The 15,773-nt window shown below is 37.5% G+C and overlaps 1 protein-coding gene across 1 annotated transcript in view; it reads right to left on the bottom strand.

Annotated features, from left to right (window-relative positions):
* Window positions 1-15,773, bottom strand: part of TBC1D32 (TBC1 domain family, member 32) — a 345,222-nt gene that overhangs the window by 183,322 nt on the left and 146,127 nt on the right. The window contains 3 exon segments of the mRNA XM_006839881.1: window positions 1,951-2,089; window positions 3,930-4,012; window positions 14,031-14,232. Coding sequence (XP_006839944.1) covers window positions 1,951-2,089; window positions 3,930-4,012; window positions 14,031-14,232 — 424 coding nt within the window.

The following is a 15,773-nucleotide window of genomic DNA, read 5'->3' as shown; positions in this document are numbered from 1 at the left end:
CAGGATCGAACATTGTTTCGTTCTGCTGTGCATGGGGTCACTATGAGTCGGTTCCGACTCGATGGCACCTGACAACAACAACAAACAAGACTTACTCTTTGTGAAAACTGCCAAAGATAAGAAACAAGAAACCTGGGTTTCAATCTAGGTTAGATTTTTGATGTTATTAAATTTCATGGAGTTGGTTCCAACTCAGTTACCCTATACATTTCTGAGGAGTGGCTGATGGGTTTGAATCACTGAGTTGCAGTAAGAAATCTAGTCCTTAACCTACCTATAATACCACACTAGCACACCAGGATTCCCTAGACTAGATTACTGTTGACAAATATGAGGATACCTCAAAAGTATAGGATAAGTAAAAAAGTACTGCTACTGTGATTTTAGTTTACGCCTGCATGAGTTTATTCAAAATAAATGTGTTTGAACATGTTTCTGTGGTCAGTGGGCAACTGCAGACTAGTTCTCTCAATAAAACACTTATCTTAGTCTCGTTGTTGTTGTTAAGTACCGTCAAGTCGGTTCCGACCCATAGCAACCCTGTACAGGGTTTCCAAGTGTGTAAATCCTTATGGGAGTAGAAAGTCTCATCTTTCTCCCGCGGAGCGGTTGGTAGTTTCGATCCGCTGACCTTAAGGTTCGCAGCCCGATTCGTAACCACTACGCTACCAGAGCTCCTTAGTCTCATTGTTGTTGTTGTTGTTGTTGTTGTTGTTAAGTGCCGTTGAGTCGGTTCCGACCCATAGCGTTAGGTACCTTCAAATAAAGGTTCATTGAAAACAGTGGGCTTCTAAGGAATTTTGCTGAACCAATTACATTCTAAGTGAAGAGATCAGTTAAGATGGTTAGGGCAACTATTTTGGTGGACTCCAAAGGGGTAATTTTTTATAAGAGTTGCTTGAAGTAGACAGAACAGTCAAGGGGCTTATTAGGAAGAAGTTTTAAGAAAACTCAAACTGCATTGGTGAGAAAAAGGCCAGGAAAGTTTCACCAAGGAATTTTTTCCATCATGATAATGTACCTGGTTCATTCGTCAAGGGTAACAAGGAATGTCCTATGAGAATTTCATTGAGAAGCCTTATTATCCCATGCACCTCACAACCTTAATCCTGCCCCTTCAGACTTTTGTTTGTTCTCAGAACTCAAAGAACATTTAAAAGGAACATGGTACAAGTCCCACAAGAATGTCACAATGGCCCTTTAGATGGGAAGTAAAACTACGAGTAAAGAATTCTTTAGGGAAAGAAACACCACCCTCAGGAGAGTTTGGAGGATATACTAAGAAACAAAAGCTTCATATTCTGATGTTTTTATATAAAAAGGTTTCTATGATTTTTGTAGCAATATTTTTTGATTTGCCCTTGAATTATGAAAACAGAAAAATACTTGACTTTTTAAGAAAAGGCTAAATTATATCTGTATTTTATTTAAAAGTAACAATACAATTCTTATACAAATAATTTTGTTTGTTTTCAAATCGGAGGTTAAAACCTTCATTGTTACACATTAAGATACCCAATAGGTTTCTTTTATTTCAAAAGTTCTACCCAGTTTTATTACAGCTAGATGTTGGATATCATATTTATAAAATATCTAGATGATTAACAGAAATTTTTAATTCCATCTGGTTATTTTTCATCCTGTAACAACAAAGACACCAACATCAATTCTGTATTTTTTCCCTGAAAAAAAAAAAAATAGAGTTAAATATTACAATGATATGTTATTGTTGTTATGTGCTGTCGAGTGGGTTCCAACTCATAGCGACCCTGTATAAAGTTTCCAAGGTGTGGCTGGTAAGGTTTGAACTGCTGACTTTGCAGTTCAAACTGACCTTGCGGTCCAGAGTATTATCCTGCAACACCAGAACTATATGACTGTTTAATTGGGGTCTTAAGAACCCCTTCAATGATTTCTACAACAGAAAAAACCCTTTTGCTTGTCGCATACCTGCAATTTTGTTGCATATCGGTTGAACATTAGCGTCACACATTCATTTATAGCACCTGTTCTTTGAAGAAGTAGTAGTCCTTTAGGGGTGGCAGCAAAATTTAGTAAATCATCTAATAAATTATCTTCCCAAGCCATACTGAAACAACAATTAAAAGAAGGATCTAATTTATACAGCATATTTGAAAGAGAAAGAAAATACTTTAGCTTAATACTACTGGTAATTATACTTATAGAATACACATTGGTTGCAAATAACTCAATAAATGTTTTATTTTTATTATGTGTTATCGAGTTAGTTCTAACTCATAGCGACCCTGCATATGATTTCCAAAGAACAGCTAGTGGGTTTGAACCAGAGACCATGTAGTTAACAGTCTAATGTTTATTCTACAGCGTCAAACCAGGATTCCCACTAAATGTTTAATAAAAGGCATGATTTCTATGAAAGTAAATGATTTTATTCTTACACCTTACTGCTGTTGTTGTTAAGTGCCACTGAGTTGATTCAAACCTTTTTTGGGAGCAGAAAGTCTCATATGTCTCATGTAGGACGATTGGTAGATTCAAGCTTCTGACCTTGTGGTTAATATTCCACTAAGGTAACCACTGTTACCAGGGCTCTAACATTCTTATAGCTTATATAACAATACTTTACTTTCATTGAATGAATTATTAACTGTAATGTCAGAATTTTTATTATACTTAAGTTTTCTTATCCATGCCTAAATTTCATTCTATTTTCCTGTTATAACTCTGCTGTGTGTAGATTTCCCAAGCCCCAGATCTCTATTATTTCTATGCTTTCTTTTCATTATAAAATGTCTGTCTCCTGACTTTCTAAAACGCATCACACATATTTTATTTTACTATTTTCAAAGATTTTAAAAATTTATTTTACTTTTGGGGAATCACATCATTCCCCCCACCCCTCAGAATAGTTCTATTAGAAAGCCAACACTTTCTCCAGAGAAAAACCTTGAAATACTGAGAAGACTCATCACAATAAGCACATTAAACAAAGAAAACAAAACAGAAATAAAAAGCAAGAGTAAAGAAATCTCCAATTTGTCAGTATCCCCAAAATGTAAATAATTTATACTCACATAAGAAAAAAATAGAGACGTAGATTAGGAGATTGGATAAAAGCACAAAATATGCTACTCAGAACAGTAGAAAGTAACGGATGGGAAAAAACATATCATGTTTAACAGATAATACTGACATGCTGACTCACTTCTATTCTGTAACACCTTTTTTTAACCAACTCCCCATCTAAGTAATTAGATGACAAGTCTAATAACTTATTCACAAAAATATCTAATAAAAAGAAATTCCTTTCTTAAATAAAAAAACTAATCATAAAGAAAACAAAGCTTTTGACTTTTCAAAAGCCGTTATAAGTCCATAGGCTCACCACTCACTGTGCAACCCTGAGGCTAAAAAGCACACATTAGTGAGGATGGGAACAAAACAAAAGACTTCAAATAGCATCGATATGCCAATACTCTACTCCGAGACACTGGTCTACAAATTGAACTCTTGTTCCATGAGTAAAAGCTAAGTCAATCACCACACCTGTCTTCTGAGACACCTCGGAGTGTTTAACAGAATGGCAGATTTAAACGTGGAACAACTAGACTAGATAAAAAGTTAACAGTAAACTTTTAGAGAATTAATAATTTGTTGATCTATTATACTATTAAAGAAACGAGAAAAGGACTTTTGGTTTGAGTTTATTTTTACGTTAAACTCTATCTAAAGAAAGAGTTTCACTTAAAACATACATGTTGCTTGATTTTTGAAGGTTACAAATAAAGTATCTTGTGTTTGCTAAAGTTTCTCTAAGTTATAAATACATATAATTTATATAGTTTATAACTTTCCATATAAAATTGTTTGCTATAGTATTTGATTACAGTTGCATTTTAAACTATTTCAAAAACTAAAAACAGGAGGGTTTAATTCAATGTACTTACATGTTCTGGGATGGCTGGTTGACTGAAGCAGCAGAATCAGAACCTCCTACTGGGGTAGAAATTCTTTCTGACAACAAACTTGTCTGAAAGAAATAGGAGATTAATTTATTATTCTTGTTCTGACAGCACTGACTTGTAAGATCTCTTAAACTGCAATTTTAGTGTGTTAATGTGCCAGACTGCAAAGCCATTTGAACTGCAAGTTCGGCAGTTCAAGTTCACCAGCTGCTCATACAGGGTCGCTATGAGTCAGAACCAACTCAATGGCACCTCACAACAACAATAACAAAATAATTAAAATTAAATTGCCTTCAAAATTTAAGGCATTTGGTCATTAATTAAATATTATGAAAGTACTTAATAAATAAAGTAAGTAATATGAAAAAAAAGGTTTCGTATTGGTAATCAACTATACTGGATTATTACTACATTAAGGAGTTCTGGTAGCATAATGGTTACGAATCGGGCTGTGAACTGCAAGGTCAGTAGTTCGAAACTACCAGCTGTTCCTCGGGAGAAAGATGAGGCTTTCTGCTCCCGTAAAGATTTACAGCCTCAGAAACCCTGTACAGGGTCACTATGGGTCGGAATCGACTCGACGGCACTTAACAACAACAACAATGATAGTTAAGTATTCATTACAAAAATAAACAGTTTTGTTTAAAATTGTTTAGAAAGAACTTCCAAAGATGGATTTATTTAAAGCCTACTGGGATGGAAGTATTGACATTATTCTGTGCCAGGTTAAAAAGTATTATGTCTCTTTGGGTCTTTTTTTTTTTTCAAGTTCTTATTGTGAATTACGTGATAGTTTACATGGGAGAACATTATCTTTACATTCATCCTATCATATTTTGTTTCACTGCAGTAATTACAATCCCCTGCATGCCTCATAAACCGACCAAAGGATACACCCCGCATGCCTGCCCCCAGCCACCAGCACACAGGCCCGTTCCCTCCCTGAGTCTAGAGTCCCCAGCCACTCATTCTCTCTACATCATCATTTCTGCCTCCATCCCTGGTGTCACTGCTTCTCTGGATAGGTCCCAGACTTCACTTTTCTCCCTTGATGATTCAAGGGATCTCCGTTCCTGGACTGCAAAATCAACCACTCCACTCTTATTATTACAAAACATCTACCTTTACCTTTCCAACTCACAGTCAGTCCTGATAGCAATCATTCCCTATTGAACAACAAGAGTCTTATCCCCATCAGCTTTTATCAGCCCCATTCAGACAGGTTGAAAACAACTTAGTGGAGATTCTACCTTTCCCTGTACCTTCTGGAACTAGGTTCCCTATTGAAAGCTTGCTAAGCCAGTCACTTCTTGCCTTTGTAGGCCCCCCATTTTGGGTAGCTAATGTCTAAGTTCCCCATCCTTGTCAACCCTGTGTACCAAGGGGGTGGGAATGATCCTTTTGTTAGCTCCTTTGCCATACTGCATCCACAAGCATAGGTCAAGTTCATCTAATTGTAGTGGATTACTCTTTTTTTCCTCTTCTTTCTTCCACTAGTCGTGTTCTGATTATCCAGCCATTGAAGCCAGGTCAAATGGGTACTATGTGCAAGTGTGGGTGTTCTTGTGCATCTCCCCTCACTTCATATCAGCTGGATGCTTCACACTTTGCTCTAGTCCTCTGGGACCATGTCCCTGCCCCTGGGCCCAGGAGTTACCAAGTCTCGTCAAACTGATGGCCAACTAGGTCTCAATCCAGATTAACAGGAGTCTATTGAATGTGGTCGTTGGAGAAGGATGTCATGCTGGGTAGGGTGGAGGGTCAGAGAAAAAGAGGAAGACCTCCAATGAGATGGATCGGCCAGGTGGCATCATTGATGGACTCGGGGGTGGCAGCGGTGGTGAGGTTGGCCCAGTATCGAGCATTGTTTCGTTCTGCTGTGCATGGGGTCGCTGTGAGTCGGTTCCGACTCGATGGCACCTGACAACAACAACAACAACATTGAATGTGGTCGGATTTAGCTCACAACTTCACTGCCGTTTTTCCCCCACATCCCCTTACCAGTGACCAATGTGGTCAGCAGCAAGATCGCATGCCTGTTCCTGTATTCACCTTGAGTTTCAGTCTTAGATTGGGTTTGCCTTGAGGGGATCTGACCACTTGACTTGATGGTTCCCTGGGGAACAACTTGCTTGGTTTTGTAGTAGTCAATCTGACTTCTGTTATTGCTATTGATTTTCCTGCTGGTCTTTCTTTCAAAGAAGTATTTTCTGTTCTTAAACTGCTCCAGGCTGGTCTGCTTATCCTTTCAAGCGGAAATTTCCCGCCTCTAAAGATTCTGGATGGGGATCAGGATTCCACTTATGGTCTTATGCAATCCAAAGGCTAAGCAGGAAGCCTCATTCACTGGGCAAGTTCTAGCCCAATTTTAGGTATTCCAATAATTACAAGCTTTCTATGGTGATGTTTCTGACTATTCCTTTCTCTCCCGTTCAAGTGTCTATTTTACAATAGTTGGTAAGGGAAATCAAGATTCAAAAGGCAGCCAAGCATCTTAAAATCATTTCCTCACTTTACCCATTCAAACCATGCCTCAATCCTTGTATCCCCAAGCCCTGTTGTTCCACAGTTGTGCTTACATCACTATTTACCACTGGACTATTTAGCCCATATAAATCTACCTAACTGTTCTCCCATCTGCCTTGTTCTTCCTTTCCCCTTCCCCTGGGTGTATGCGCCCCTACCCAGCACCCAAACTACCTTGTGTCTATTCCCTACACTATGCCCCACTGTCCTGTGTCTATTCCATACCCTGTGCTCCACCTTCCTTTCTCTCCCCTACTCCACCCCATACATGCTGGTAACCAATAAATCCCCCCCACTTTTAGCATAAGTACTTTTTCTTAATTTTTTTTTTTTTTTTACAGTAATGGCCCTATGCAGTATTTCTCCTTTTGTGACTAATTTCACTCAGCATAATGTCCTCAACATTCATCAATGTTATGCGGTGGTTGCAGTTTCCTAGTTATTCATCAAGGCAGCATATTAATGGAATATTAATTCCATTGTGTATATGTACCATAGTATGTTAATCCATTCTTTCATAGAAGGGCACTTAGGTTGTCTTCACTTTTTGCTATTGTAAACAGTGCTGCTATGTACATGGGTGTGCATATAGCTACTCATGTTACGGTTTGTATTTCTTGTGGATAAATACCAACTAGAGGAATTGCTGGATCATAAGGTATCTCTATTTCCAACCTTCTGAGGAAGTGCCATATTTTTTATCCAGAATGGTTGCACCATTTTGCAATCCCACCTGCAATGTAGGACGGTCCCAGTCTCTCCACATCCTTGCCAGCATTTATTGTCCTCTACTTTTTTTATCTTTGCTATTATCGGTGGTGTGAGATGCTAGCTCATTGTTGTTTTGACTTGCATCTTTCTAATGGAGTCCTGGTGTGGCACTGTGAGTTAATCCATCAGACTGCAAAGACATTTGAACTGCAAGGACGGTGGTTCAAGCTCACCAGCTACTCCTCGGAAACCCTATACAAGATCACTATGGATCGGAACCGACTCGATGGCGCTTAACAACAACAACGGCTAGTGATCATGAACATTTCTTAATGTGTTTATTGGCTACCCAAATCTCCTCCTAGTGAAGTGTCTATTCATGTCTTGTGCCCATTTTTAATTGGGTTTTTTGTTCTTTTCTTGTAGAGGTGTTGTAGGTTCCTATATATTTTTGAAATTAGTCCCTTCTCTGATGTGTCGTTGCAAAAGTTTTTTTCCCATTCTTTGGGTTCCCTTTTTATTCTTTTGATGAAGTCTTTTGATGCACACACATTTTTAATTTTTAATATGTCCCAATCATTTCTTTTCTCTACTTTTGTTTGTGTAAGTTTCAAAATGTTTGGTAGTCTGTGTATTCCCTGTATTAGAGCCCTCACATTTGTCCCTATTTTTTCATTGATGGCTTTTGTAATTCTGGGATTCACATTTAGTTCTTTAATCCATGCTGAGCTGGTTTTTGCATAAAAAGGGAGGTAAAGGTCATGTTTCAGTCTTTTGCATATCGCTTTCCAGTTCTGCCAGCACCATCTGTTGAAGAGACTATCTCCTCCCCATGCAATATACCTAGGCACTTTGTCGAAAATCAGTTGGCTGTATGAGGATGAGTTAATTTCTGGATTCTCAATTCTGTTCCATTGATTAATATATCTTTCATTATACCTGTACCAAGCTCTTTTGACCACTGTAGTTGTGTAGTAAATTTTGAAATCAGGGAATAAGAGGTTCCCAACCTTGTTCTTCTTCTTAAGTAATGCTTGCTTATCCTGGGTCTCTTTCCTTTCCATATACAGTTTGTAACTATTTTCCATCTCTTTGAAGAATGTCATTGGACTCTATATTGGGATTGCATTATGTGTAAATTGCTTTGGACAGTATTGAGATTTTCACAATGTTAAGTCTTCTTCTCCTGGAGCATGGGATAATCTTCCATTCTTGTAAGTCTTTTTTGGTTTCCAGTAGTAGTGTTTTGTATTTTTCTTTTTATAGGTCCGTTGTTTTTTTGATTACATTTATTCCTAGATATTTCATCTTGTGGGTGGCTATTGTAAATGGTATTGCTTTCTTAATGTCGTTTTCAGTGCTGTCATTATTGCTGTAAAGTAATCCACCTGATTTTTGTGTGTTGACCTTATATCCAGCCACTTTGCTGAATCCTCAAGTGATGTCTAGTAGTTTTACTGAGTCTTTGGGGTTTTCTATATATAGGATCATATCATCAGCAAATGGATTTTACTTCATCTTTGCCAATTAGATGCCTTTAATTTCCCTATTTTGCCATATAGATAATGCTAAACCTTCCAGCACAATATTGAATAGGAGTGGTGACAAAGGGCATCCTTGTCTGGTTCCTGTTCACAGAGGGAAGGCTTTCAGTTTCTCTCCATTGAGAGTAATGTCGGTTGTTGGTTTTATATATATGCTCTTATGTTGAGGAATTTCCCTTCAATTCCTACTTTGTTGAGTGTTTTTATCATGAATGGATGTTGGATTTTGTCAAATGCCTTTTCTGCATCAGTTGATATGATCATGTGGTGTTTTTGGTTTTTTTCTTGTTTACATGGTGGATTACACTGATTGTTTTTCTAATGTCAAATAATCCTTGCATCCCTGCTATGAATACCACTTGATCATGATGTATTATTTTTTTGATATGCTGCTGGATTCTGTTGGCTAGGATTTTGTTGACAATTTTTGCATTAACAACCTGTGATATGCAGATGATACAACCTTGCTTGCTGTAAGTGAAGAGGACTTAAAACATTTACTAATGAAGATCAAAGAGCATAGCCTTCGGTATGGATTATATCTCAATGTCAAGAAAACAAAAATCCTCACTACTGGACCAATAAACTACATTCTTATCAACAGAGATAAGATTGAAGTTGTCAAGGACTTCATTCTTCTTGGATCAACTATCAACACTCACAGAAGCAGCAGTCAAGAGATCAGATGACATATTGCATTAGGCAAATTTGCTGCACAGGAACTTTTTAAAGGGTTGAAGAGCAAAGATGTCAGCTTGAGGACTACGGTGCACCTGACCCAAGCCATGGTATTTTCAATAACCTCATATGGATGCGAAAGCTGGACAGTGAATAAGGAAGATTGTAGAAGAATTGATGCCTTTGAATTATGGTGTTGGAGGAGAATAATAAAAGTGCCATGAACTGCCAAAAGAACAAATAGATCTGTTTTGGAAGAAGTACAGCCAGAGTGCTCCTTAGAGGCCAAGATGACCAAACTTCGCCTCTCATACTTTGGACATATTGTCAGGAGGGAACAGTCGCTGTAGAAGGATGTCATGCTTGGTAAGATGGAGGGTCAGAGAAAAAGAGGAAGACCCCCAACGAGATGGATTGGCCAGGTGGCATCATTGATGGACTCAAGTGTGGCAGCAGTAGTGAGGTTGGCCCAGGATCGGACATTGTTTCCTTCTGCTGTGCATGGGGTTGCTATGCGTCAGTTCTGACTCAATGCACCTAACAACAACAACATGTTCATGAGGGATATTGATCTATAATTTTCTTTCTATGTGATGTCCTTCCATGGTTTTGGTATCAGGGTTATGATTGCTTCATAAAATGTATTAGGAATTTGTCCATCCTCTTCTATATTCTAGAATACTTGAGTAGAATTGGTGACAACTCATCCCTGAATGTTTTGTGGAACTCACCACTGAAGTCATCTGGACCTGGACTTCTTTTGGTTGGCAGTTTTTTGATGACCTGATCAATGTCTTCTTTTGTTATGCGTCTATTCAAGTCTTCTACTTCACTCTGTATGAATTTAGGTAGACTGTGTTTTTCTAAAATGTATCCACCTCTTCTAAGTTTTCAAAATTTTTGGAATACAATTCTTCATTAGTATTCTGTTATTATCCTTTTGATTTCTTTTGGTTCCATTGTGAAATTGCCCATATGGTTTCTAATGCGTGTTATTTGTGTCTTCTCCCTCTTTTCTTTTGTTAGGTTTGCCAATGGTTTGTCAATTTTATTAGTCCTTTCAAAGAACCAGCTTCTTGTCCTGTTGATTCTTTCTATAGTTTTTCTGTTTTCTATCTCCATTTCTTTCTGCTCTGATCTTTATTATTTCTTTTCTTTTGGTGACTGTTGGTTCCTTCTACTGGTCTATTTCTAATTGCTGAAGATGCTGTGATAATGTGTTAATTTTGGCTCTTTCTTCTTGTTTTGTGTGCACATTTATCGCAATAAATAGTCCTCTCTGGACTGCTTTTTCCATGTCCCAAAGATTTGGTATGTTGTGTTTTCATTCTCATTTGTTTCTAGGAACCTTTGTGAATTCATGCTTAGTTTCTTCTATTATCCAGTCACTTTTCAGCAGAGTGTTATTCAGTTTCCATGTATTAAACTTTATTTCCTTGGTCTTTTAATGTTGTTTTCTAGGTTTTATGGCATTGTCTCAAAAGATGCTCTGTAGTGTTTTGATATTTGTTAATTTATGGAGGCTTGCTTTGTGACCTAAAATATGGTCAATTCTGGAGAATGTTCCATGTGTACTGGGAAAGAATATGTATTGTGCTATTGTTGGGTTGAATATTCTGTGCATGTCTATGAGATCAAGTTGGATGATTGTGCTGTTTAGTTATTCTGTAACTTTGTCGAGTTTCATTCTGGTTGTTCTATCCCTTTTTGAAAGTGGCATATTAAAATCTCTCATAATTGCTGATTTACCTATTTCTTTCTTCAATTCTACTAGGGTTTGCTTTATATATCTTGGTGCTCTTTCACTGAGAGCTTAGATGTTAATTATGGTTATGTTATCTTGCTCAATTGACCCTTTAATCATGAGACAGTGTCCTTCTTTATCTCTTATGGTAGATTTTACCTTAAAGTTGTTCCTTTTTACCAGAGATTAGCATTGCCACACCTACTTGCTTATTATTGACGTTAGCTTGGTATATTTTTTTCCATCCTTTAACTTTTAGTCTGTTTTTGTCTTTGTGTGTAAGGTGTGTCTCTTGCAGGCAGCATATTGAAGGGTCTTGTTTTCTTATCCACTGGTCTCTTCACTGGTGCATTTAATCCATTGACATTCTGTGTATTTATCAATAAATATGGATTAATTGCTGTCGTTATGTTAATGCTTTTGTGGTGCTGTTTGTTCCTTTGTTTTGCATGCCTTCTTATGTTGAGTTCATGGTTCATGGTTTTTGTGCTAATTCTTGTCAGTTTCTTGTTAGTTTTAATGTTTCCTTGTTCTACTTGGATCTTCATTTTTATGGAAAGTTGTGATATATTAATTTTATTTTGAGTTACCCTACAGCCTATTAAGTTTTCCATGTGTTTAAGACAGTCTATTGTATCCTGCCATCTAACTGACCTCCTCAGCACCTGGATCTCTGTTCCTATATTTTTACTTTCTTTGACATTGTTAATATTTTGATCTTTGGTTGACCTCAAAGGTCCTCTGTATTCATTTCTGTAATTCTGTTCTCTTCTGAACTCTGCTACCTGTCTCAACTGAGTTCCAGGTGATGTTGTCACATCTGTCAATCTCTGGTTGTTGTCTCTTCTTGCTGGTTTTCATTCCAAAGAACCCCCTTTATGATATTTTGAAGCACTGGATTGGCTTTGTCAAAATCTCTTAGTTTCTGTTTATCCTGGAATGTTTTGTTTGCACTATCATATATGATTGACAGTTTTGCTGGATAGATGATTCTTGGTTGGCAGTTTTTTTTTTTTTTTTTCTTTTAGGGTTTTATATATGTCCCCCCATTGCCTTCTTGCCTGCATGGTTTCTGTTGAGAATTCAGAGCTTAATCTGATTTGCTTGCCTTTGTGGGTAACAACTCTCTTTTCCCTGGCTGTTTTTAGGAATCTCTCCTTTTTGTTGATTTTTGATAGCTTGATTATTATAAGTCTTGGTAATTTTCTTTTGGGTTCTATCCTTCCTGGGGTTCTTTCAGCTTCTTTAATGTTTATTTTCTCATCCTTTCAAGATGTTAGGGTAATTTAATTCCAGTAGTTCTTCAACTATCTCCTCTGTGGACATCTGTGATTCTTCCTGTTCTGGAATGCCAATAATTCTTAAGTTATTCCTCTTCATGTTATCCAGCATAAACCTTAGACTCTCTTCAGATTTTTTCATCCTTTTTTTCTGCTTGCTTTTCTATCTTAGCAGTATTGAGAGATTTGTCTTCCAGATCACTGGTTCTGGTTTCCATCTCTTCACTTCTACTCCTTTGCCCTTTCAGTGTATTGTTCATTTCTGAGATTTTATTATTAATCATCTAGACTGCTTTTTGCAGGTTTTGAATTGTCTCCAATGCTGTATCTATCTTGTTTGATTGCTCCTGTAGCACTTTCCTGACTTCTTCCTTATTTTCCTCTACTCTTTTTTGGAGCATTTGAATTTGTTTCTGTAACATTCTTCTAAATTCCTTCTCAGGCAGATTTAGAGCCTGCTCTTCTACTGGAAAGTCTGTGTCTGCCTCCAATTCATTTGTCTCAGTTATTCTTTTCTGTTTTTGACATGTATTGAGGTTTTTTTGTTGTGTTTTCTTGGACATTTTCAGTAGTTATGTGGGTTTTAATGCATAAATGGATGTATGTTGCTATGTTGTTAAGCTTACTGAGTGTCTCCTGGTGGATATGATGTGGAGATAGGCTTCCCTTTTCACATGTAATGCCTAGCAGCTGGCATTTGCTCCCGTTCAGATGGTAGGATATTACAGGGTATGCCTGTAGCTTGGCTATATGAGCAAAGTTGCTGTCTCTTCTTGGGTAAGGTAGGGGGAGAAAGCTCCCACCCCCAGGACAACAGTGAGACCAAAAGAACCAAAGAGAGAAACAATATAATAGCAGAGACAGAAACCACCAATCAAAAACAAAAATAAAATTTTAGTCAACTGTCCAGTAGCCTTTGCTGTTCAGGCAGGGATAAAGGGCCCCATCCAGGTCAACTTTAGGGCTGGGTCCCAGAGTCAGACATCATAAGAAGCACTCTGAGGGACTCCTCTCTGTGCCGTGTGAACACTGTGGACGCAATGCTGGGCCCTTCTGGGGTGTGCTCCTGCACACCTGAAGGTGTCTGGTCTGGGCAATGATTGCACAATCAGGGGTAAGAGGAAAGATATGTGAAAAATGAAAACTGAAAGATAAAAAATTGGTCACACCGCTCCTTCCAGACATGCAGCTCTGTGGCTTGTAGTGCTGTGTCACTACCTCTGCTTGGCTGTGGCCCCACCCTGCAATCTCAGTCCAGGCCATCCAGATCAATTCAGAAATCACCGTACTTCCTTCCACAGGCAGATTTCTACACAGGTGGGTGTGAGAAACTGGCGCCCAGAGCCTTATAAAAGATCCAATACTCTGGCACTGTTCTGTGAAAGCTGCTTCTCTGTTTTTTCTGCACTTTTGCAGAACAGCTGTTCCTACCCGTCTCTGCTTCACCCACCCCTAAACCGGAAGTGTCTTTGGGTCTTATGATGCTAGAGAAGTCATATTTCCCCAGCAAAATGTTTTATCCAAAGTAAAACACTACAATGGTGACCACATGCGAAATAAAAATTTGCAAAGAAGAAAAAAGAAACTTGAAAATACTTACCTTTTTCCATGCTTTTGCTATAGATTCATGTAAACTATAAGGAATTAACACCTGCAAGCCTTCACATGTACCATATATTTGACGGCATATGGAAATAAAAGCCCCTGTAACCTCAGGCAACGTCTCTGATCCAGAAAAAATAGGAATATCTTCATCAAGAAGTTTTTTCGTAAACTGAGCAATTGTATGAGCACCTGTAGGACTAAAAGTTGACACTTAAAAGTGATTCCAAGTTCATGTAGTTTCAGCATCGTAAAATACTACCCAAAAGGCTAACTTTGTCTCAAAACTTGCTCCTTTTTAGTCTTCCTCTATGCTTCTCATATATGTCAATATTCTTGTTTTTACCATCTAGCCCTCTACCGTGAAGTCAAGTTCAACTCACAGTATCCCTATAGGACAGAGAATAATGTCCCATAGGGTTTCTAAGACTGTAAATCTTTAAAGAAGCAAACTGTCACATTTTTCTTCTACTGGTGAACTTGAACCACCAACCTTGATGTAAGCAACTGAGTGCTTTAACCACTGTGCCATTAGAGCTCCTTTACCAACATACAGATGTCTAAAAACAGAAGAAAAGCAATAAAATTACACGTTTATAAAGATATAGATTCCAGAGGACCATATCTAAGTATTCTTGATTCTATAGTAAAAACATAATCCTGTTCTCCACCACTAGCACTTATTAACACTGTCTTCGTCACATTAACAGGATGGAGTTATCCTGTCTCACAGACTGGAGAAAATTTGAAAAAAAAAATCACTAATATGTAGTAAGCATTTAGTAATCGTTTACAACATATAAGACACTGTTCTAAGTATTTTAAATGCATTAACTCATTTAATCCTTACAATAATTCAATGAGGTAGGTACATTACTAATTAATATTTACACATTAAGGAGTGTGTGCTCTTTAGTTAAATCCAATGCTTATCCCAGTATGCCACCAGGGCTCCTTTGGATATGCCAGGAAACAAAATCATTTTTCTTATCCTTCAGTCTTTATTTGGATCATTACATAGTGTTCTTTAACTTGTTTCTTTAGTTCCCTATATTTTCTATAAATTCATAATTAGACTTCAAGGTTTGATTACATTTGGGTTAAATTAGTTCTCATTTTATGAGGATTAAAATAACTGCATACGAAGATACTATTTATTACATGACATCATGAGGCCCACAGTATCAGGTTGCTGGTTGTTCTACTTACGTGCGGCTAAAATCAATAGGTCAAACGGCATCAGCTGGAACCCATCTAATAAAATGTCCTTTCATCAACATTTCACATAATGAATTTCACATGTATGGATATAACTTCCTAGTTTCACTTTTTCATTAGAGGTTACCAACAGGGGATTTTCTAATTATATCATTGTTTTTGCATCTATTAGCTAGAATTCTTCTTTTCATTACAGTAAAATACATGTGTATTGGAAAGACCAGAAAAAAATGCTTGAATCTTTTCTTTTTTAAATCAATTTTCAAAGTAATGAGTTGGTGCCTCTGCAACATCAACAGATAAACTGATAAGGCCTTTTTTATATGTGTTGCTTTATTTCTGTTAAGTGCTGCTCAGTTGGTTCTGACCCATAGCGACCCTATATTGGGTTTCCAAGAAGCGGCTGGTGAGCTTGAACCACTTACCTTGAGTTTCAAACTGACTTTACATGTCAGTACATTAATCTGCAGCACCACATCACTAATCCTTTATTAACATATATATATCATATATATATATATAT

Source organism: Chrysochloris asiatica, unplaced genomic scaffold, assembly GCF_000296735.1.
Source record: "Chrysochloris asiatica unplaced genomic scaffold, ChrAsi1.0 scaffold00027, whole genome shotgun sequence".
Classification (NCBI taxonomy): Eukaryota; Metazoa; Chordata; class Mammalia; order Afrosoricida; family Chrysochloridae; genus Chrysochloris; species Chrysochloris asiatica.
The sequence above is the reverse complement of the archived record's forward strand: the minus strand, read 5'-3'. Positions and strand labels throughout refer to the sequence as shown.